This window comes from Salarias fasciatus, chromosome 5, assembly GCF_902148845.1.
Source record: "Salarias fasciatus chromosome 5, fSalaFa1.1, whole genome shotgun sequence".
In the NCBI taxonomy this organism is placed as follows: domain Eukaryota; kingdom Metazoa; phylum Chordata; class Actinopteri; order Blenniiformes; family Blenniidae; genus Salarias; species Salarias fasciatus.
The window spans coordinates 14,303,474-14,310,364 of NC_043749.1; the positions used below are offsets into that span (position 1 = coordinate 14,303,474).

A 6,891-nucleotide genomic window follows, 5' to 3' on the forward strand; every position below is an offset into this window, starting at 1 on the left:
GACCGACACTTCCAGCGCAACCTGGGAAGGAAGCGGAGCTACATGGGAATCTAAACTCGGGACGAGCGGAGAACAAAGGGGAGGGACGGCGAGAGCTGGTGGACCCGGAGAGGAGATAGCCCATCATCTCCCCATCCCTCCCTCCTCCCCGGCGGACGCGCGCTGCCCGCTCCCCTCTCTGGGTCATCTCACTCCTTCAGGACAGCCTGAACTCGGATTTACCGTCGCTTCTCGCGAGCCGCTCGCGCCGTTCCCTTCGCGGTCAGCCGGCGGCGGCGCTCCGTGCGGAGCAGGGTGGTGTTTTCCCGGGTTTCGGTGTCGGTAAGTGTCTCCTCTCACTGTCCGCTGTCCACCTCTGAATGCGCCCCGAGCGCGAGGACCGCGACTTCTGAACCCGGTGCCTAAAATGCAACATGTGGCACGGCGTCATTCCTGTAATATAGTCTTTATTTGGCAGATAAAGTTCTCCCAAAAAAAAAAAAAGCAATAACTACGTCTTCACCAGTGGAGAACTACCTGTGGATTAGAAAATAAAAATGTTCCTTTCGTTTTGTCAAGTTGTAGTCAAACTGTGAGCCCAGAATAGGACGAAATCAGAACTTCAGCAGCAGGTTATTCACCCTTTCAGCATATCTCTCTGCAGTGCTTCAGATGTGCGCACATTACAGCCAAACGTCCCCGTGTTGATTGTTTTTAGAGACTGTCAGGGCCATATGGGAGCACTGAAAAGTGTGTAAAACGGTGGATGTGGGTGACCACCAGACACTTTTTTATAAGCGCCAGGAGAAAACGATTTTCTGAGGTTGTAAATGACGTGACTGGTTGAGGCATTTTTAAAGAACAGAGTAAAACCCAGTACAGTCGGCTGAATGGCTGGAGGAGACGTGCAGCTCTCTCACACGTTGTTTTATCCCCTTTGGAACAATCTGCATGATGAGTAAAATGTTCTCTATGCAGATATATGGCTTTGCTTTGTTTCTTTTGGTCATTCAAACGAGCCAAATGTGATATCAGGACTAAACATGTTGCACAGGGGCCTCTGGGGGCTCAAGCTGCTAATCACCTGGAATCCACATCAGCAGGTAGATGCAGAGGACTTTTTTTGTTCTATAGAACCAGACAGTATTTCACATGCAGAATGTGTGTGTTCCCCCGCCAAGTGAAGGCAGCAGTAGCAGTCTGTGGTTTTCTCTTCCTTTAGGTGCAGTCATGTGGCAGAGGATTCAGATTTGCTGTGCACTGTTTGCACTGTATTCGGCGGCACCGCCTGCACACATCAACCGCCTGGCGCTGTTCCCTGACAAGAGCGCCTGGTGCGAAGCCAAGAACATCACGCAGATCGTCGGGCACACGGGATGTCAGCCTCGCTCTATTCAAAACAGGTCAGGATGAAGGCCCTCTCTGTCTCCGGGTGCAGCTGAAGAGGAACAATCATGCAGAGATATCAATAAGTTACATTCTCAGAGACACACCTCACTTAATTTTTCGAAGCAGACTGAAAATATTTGTGCAACATTTGAAAGCTCCTCACAGAAGAGAGTTTTTATCATACAGTGTCATTAAGATACACAAAACATTGTGGCCTGACGGGATCCCAGAGTGACTTTTTTCATAAGAAGTAAAGAAGCAGTGTTGAATAATGTGAGCATGTTTACTGGATTCTTCTGCACAGTTCTTCCCTGTGTGGAAAAGGTGTTGCAAAGAACATTAAAAAAAGAGGCAATATGGTTTGTTCTAACTTTATAAACAATGTAAACCTGGTGAACAGCACAGAGAAAAGGAACTTTTTGACTTCCCGTTTAAACCTTGTTTTGTGTGTTTAATGTGGCAGAGTGACAGGTCAGGTAATCTTGTGGTTTTATCCGTGGTGACTGGCTGGGAAAATGACTTCCTGTTTTTAAATAATATTTTGAGCGACTCTCTCTCATTTTGTCTTCCGCCTTTATCATCTGCATCCAATTTAGGATAAATAACCTTTCAGTAATCTGCAATTCGGAGACTGAATGCACGACAACAGTCGTCCGTCCTGCGATGAAGGCATTCGTCATCGTCGTTCAGTTAAATGGACAGAAACAAATATTCATCAGTCAATCTTCTGCACCGCTTTATTCAACCCAGAGTGGCAGAAGGTCGGAGCTGATCCAAGTCGATCCGGCTCTGACTGACGTAAACAGGCTGCCGGTCAAACACAGAGCAACCGTCACAATCACATACACACACCTACAGTCACTGATCAACAGGTATACCAGGAGCAAACCTCTCCAGACACAGAGGGTGTAGACAGGATGGAAACAAGTAACGCTGGACGCACATGGCGGTGACGCAGTTAAAGCAGAGCAGACTTTGGAGTTATCATGACAGCTGTGTGAATATAAGCAGTGCAGCGTTATGGGGGTTTCGTGTGTGCGTGTGTGTGTGTGTGTCTGTTTTTTACAGTTCAAGTTTTTCACATCACATTTAATAAAGTCCACACTATCCAAGCCAGGTTCCCATTTTTTGCTGCTCTCCTCTCCCACCTCGTTCATCAGATCCAACTTTCATTTGAATATTGTGCAAAATGTGTTGGATATTTGTTCAGCCCGACTTTAAAGCTTATCGTTTGGCAACGATCTGGTTTGAAAAATCACATATTACCCAATCCTAATAAAACGAAACATCCCGAAAACATTGACATATTCACCCGAACACACAGTGTTCGGGTAGCTCTGGGACTCGTACTGGTTGAACATTGGCTACAATAATGGTTTGAAAACTGCATGGTAAACTAGACATTTACTGAAAAAAATACTGAAATCATAGAAAATATTAACCTACTGTAATTTGTCAAACATTGATAATTTCGACAGTAAATAAATAAACATCTAACTGGATGATTATACTTTTCTGAAGTGGAACTTTCCTGATTCCAGCACCTCACATGTAATTATTTTCTGATTCCTGAAGTCCCCATGACGACCAACTGTATGTTTTAGACTACGTCACAGGCATGGGAACCATATTTTATTTATTTTCTTTACAATTTCATGACTCTCGATAGACCAAAGCAAATGGTTAACAGACGAGATCCCGATGTGAAGCACTCTTACAGCTCTGCTTTTAACGTGATTGTGAGAGCACAACCTGGGTACAAATCTGCAGTGCTCTTTGTAGAACTGGCTCGTGAGAACTTGATCTGTATTCTTCTCCTTTTTTCTTTTTTCTTTTTTTTTTTCTGTGCTCAGTGCCGTTCCAGGTCTGTGAGAACGGCGTTTGGACACAGACACATTCTCATCATATTAATCATGATATTCTCTTTAATCACACGCTGGCTGCTGCTGATTCACCAAACTTTTCTGAATAACAAAACTCTTTAGTTTGTGACTGAGGCCCGAGGCGAGCAGGCGTCCTCAGACTTGGCGAATCAGTTCAGATTTCAGACTCTTTTGTTTCTTCTCCGCGGCTCCTGCTTACACAGGTCGTGCAGTTGAATCAAGTATGTGGTGTCTGGAGGAACAATGAAAATAATGCACTCTTTCCTGTCGGTTTGCAGAGCTTGTCTGGGCCAGTGCTTCAGTTACAGCGTCCCCAACACGTTCCCACAGTCCACCGAGTCTCTGGTGCACTGTGACTCCTGCATGCCGGCCCAGACGCAGTGGGAAGTGGTAAGAGTTATTGGACGTTAGCTCATGGAGCAGGCGCACACTCAACAGTGACTTGTCAAACTCGCGCACACAAACCTCAAGTTTCCTACATAAAGACGACACGTGTTTACCGCTCACGACCGAAGCAGATGGGAAAGAAGTAACTGGAAGATTTTCCAGCAGTAGATCTGCAACTTCTTAAGTTCTATGAAAGGTTTAGACTTAAAAAAAAAAGAAAATCTACAAAGTTCATTGTTCCCTGAAGCTAGTAAAGGAGTACAGCCCTGTGACAGCAAAGGCTTTGTGGCACGGTGTGTATGTAGTTTGGAACGCTGCCAGGTTGACTCGGCGGGTGAGACCGCAGGTGAGGTCACCTCATGTTTCAGGGAAAAATGTTCTGCCTCTATCGCTGCCACCAGAAAGTTTCATTAATTTAATTCTCTTAGTATTTCAGGTCAGGCCAAAAAGAAGAAAAAAAAATGCATTTAAACTCTCACCTTACTTTTAATTACCTGGAAATGAGTGTTTATGTCTGTGGTCATGATTGTTGTCTCAGGACTTTAAACAAAATTAAGTTTGAAGCAAAATAAAGTCAGCTCTTGTGAAAGAGGATAGTGTTCCCTGCTGCTCTGGATCTTGATAAACTTGCTGAACGATCGTTTTCAATGGATAATGGAAACAGTAAGGAGGAAGTTGCGTGAGGTCTGGAAAGCTGGCTGCGCTTGTGTAACTCCAAGGTGTATTCAAGGCTTTATTTTCAGTTTTGTGTTTTCCCAGTGTTTCCTTATCCCACTAAGTGCCTTGTATTCTGGGCACAAACTGTTTTCAAGAATAAAAATACAAGATCAACAAAAACATGATACTCAGGACAGAGGGTTATCGAGTGAAAATAAATGAAACTATTGAGATGTAGCACTCTGTTCATGTTATCAGCACGGGTTAAAGGAAACAGTCACATTACCATGTAGTATTTGCTCAAGCACAATTTTACCCAAATTTATTCATAACTGACATAACGTAATCGACTACTAAAATCATCAAGTCACTACGGATTACACACATTGAATAGCAAAACTTTTCATATGCATTTTTGTACTGTATGAATTAATCTTTTTAAATCAAATCCCCAATTTATATTTACATTTGTTAATTTTGATGCCATTTTTTACAGATTGCAGTTTAAGGCAGAGGAGTTAAACAAACTGTAGTCCTGTGGCCACATGCAGCGCCGTGTAATTACAGCCGGCTAAACCCACAGCATGTGAACTCAGAAATAATTGCACTTTGTTGAAGTGCAGAAAACAGAAATGCATTTAGAAAATGTTCACATTTATTACTCTGTTTTACAGACAATTCATCGCGAAACTTGAAATCCTCTTTGCCGCAGTGATAATCTTCAGATTAATGTCGGCCTCCACAGCGTTCAGCCTGCATGTTTACACAGTATGAGTTTATAAATGTAACATTCAAGCAGCATCTTGTTGCAATTGCCTGTTTAACACAAACAGAGTAAAAGTGGAATCCTATTAAAAAAACAATCTTAAACAGAAAGTTCTTTTATTTTCTTAGTAGTAATTGTTAGATTTCTCAATGTCCTGAATTTGAAGCCTGCTGGTGGCAAAAACACTGCAAAACAGCCTAACTGTATTTCTGGGGTCTTTCTGTATGTAATTCGGTTGTTCTCCATGTGCCTGAATCATTGTTTCACGGTTTGTGGTCGCTCTCGGTTGTGGGGACAGCTTCAGCTTTTGGTGTGGCCCTGTTTACACCTCAAAGCTTCAGTCATGGCTCTCCCATTTTGCCCTCTCCTGACCTACTTGCGCCACTGTACTAACTTATCCTGATGCCTTGTTGATCTTGAAGCACGGTAATGAGCTCAGCTATTTTGATTTCCACAAGTAGACAACAGACTGAAGTAATAATATTCTCATTCCATATTCTGTATTTGATTTTGTTCTTTTCTGCTACAATGTGGTTCTGATGTGTTTTGTTTATGTTCTGTGTCTGTCTGTTATTATATCAAAACGCTGTCCTTTTAACCTCTTTTGGTTGTATTTTATTGGAAACTTTTGGAAAATGAGATGATACATCTCAGTGGGTTTATTCTCATAAATATATTCGTTCGTGTGTGTGTGTGTGTGTGTGTGTGTGTGTGTGTGTGTGTGTGTGTGTGTGTGTGTGTGTGTGTGTGCAGGTGACTCTGGATTGCCCCGGTAATGAAGACTCTCCTCGGGTGGACAAACTCGTGGAGCGGATCTTCCACTGCAGCTGCCAGTCGTGCAGCAAGGAAGGAGCCCAGGAGGGGGCGGTGATGCAGCTGTACCCGGACAACGGCCTGGACGCGGGTCCGTCTCTAATCGACACCCTGAGCGGCGCTCAGTCTCACCCTCTGCCCCACTCAGACACACACCCCGTTAAGCACGGCCAGCTGCACACAGACCATCACACGCTACCGCACACATCAGACGGAGGGTAGCTCCACCATCTGTCCCAACTGTGTTGTTTGTGACTTTGCTCGTCTCTGCTGCCCTCTCTGTCCTCCTCCACACCCTCTGCCAGTCTCTAGTATTCTACAGGAACTTTGAAGACTTCACTTTGTGTGGAAATGTTTGTCTTTAGCGAACACACACGCACACACACACTGAGTCTTGCTTATCAGAACACTTTGTGAATAAGCTCGTACAAACACACCGGCCTGTGCACTCTGTTTGCTAATTATGACAAATGCATGTGTGTGTGTTTGTCTATTCAGACATGACTAAAGCCTGTTAATGAGCTGTAGTCTTTTAATCTGCTTTGAATGCAATAAATCCCATTGTGATAATTGTCTTGTTCTCTCGTGTTGTTTCCACACATCTCTGAGTGCCACAGGAAGTGGAGTCGCAGGAATTTACTTTGTGATCGTCCAAAAGTCAGACTCATTGCATTTACACACACACACACGCACACACACAGCTGTCTGTTTTATGTGGCTGCTGTGTGACTTTGGGTCAAAGCATATGCGCCTCTTTTCTCTAATCACCAAAACTCTGGTCGTCGACGGGTTTTTATAACATGCTCCTCAGTCACTGGAGCACCAAACAGCTGCAGGTTGGCAGGAGGCCTCGCTGTTCGCTGCATCAGTGGCCTGAATCTGATGTCTGTCTGCACCGCGAAGCTTTACGAGATGAAATGACAGAGACCCAGAGAAATTTCATCCACAAACCTTCGCTTGGTTTTCATTCTATATAGAGTTGTATACAAAAAGAAATATTTTAAAGTCAGATATGAT

General features: G+C 44.0%; 1 protein-coding gene across 1 annotated transcript; it reads left to right on the forward strand.

Annotated features, from left to right (window-relative positions):
• Positions 1–6,438, forward strand: nbl1 (NBL1, DAN family BMP antagonist). The gene is made up of 4 exons (XM_030092404.1): positions 1–321; positions 1,202–1,382; positions 3,530–3,641; positions 5,815–6,438. Exons 2-4 carry the CDS (start codon positions 1,210–1,212, stop codon positions 6,094–6,096), a joined length of 567 nt encoding a protein of 188 aa, XP_029948264.1. The 5' UTR covers positions 1–321; positions 1,202–1,209; the 3' UTR covers positions 6,097–6,438.
• The last annotated feature ends 453 nt before the right edge of the window (positions 6,439–6,891 follow it).

What these genes read in the sequence shown, in the direction of transcription:
- nbl1 (XM_030092404.1), top strand. Translation starts at nt 1,210, where the DNA reads ATGTGGCAGAGGATTCAGATTTGCTGTGCACTGTTTGCACTGTATTCG. An exon ending in CCTCGCTCTATTCAAAACAG is followed by an intron (nt 1,383 to 3,529) that starts GTCAGGATGAAG and finishes GTCGGTTTGCAG; the next exon opens with AGCTTGTCTGGGCCAGTGCT. An exon ending in CCCAGACGCAGTGGGAAGTG is followed by an intron (nt 3,642 to 5,814) that starts GTAAGAGTTATT and finishes GTGTGTGTGCAG; the next exon opens with GTGACTCTGGATTGCCCCGG.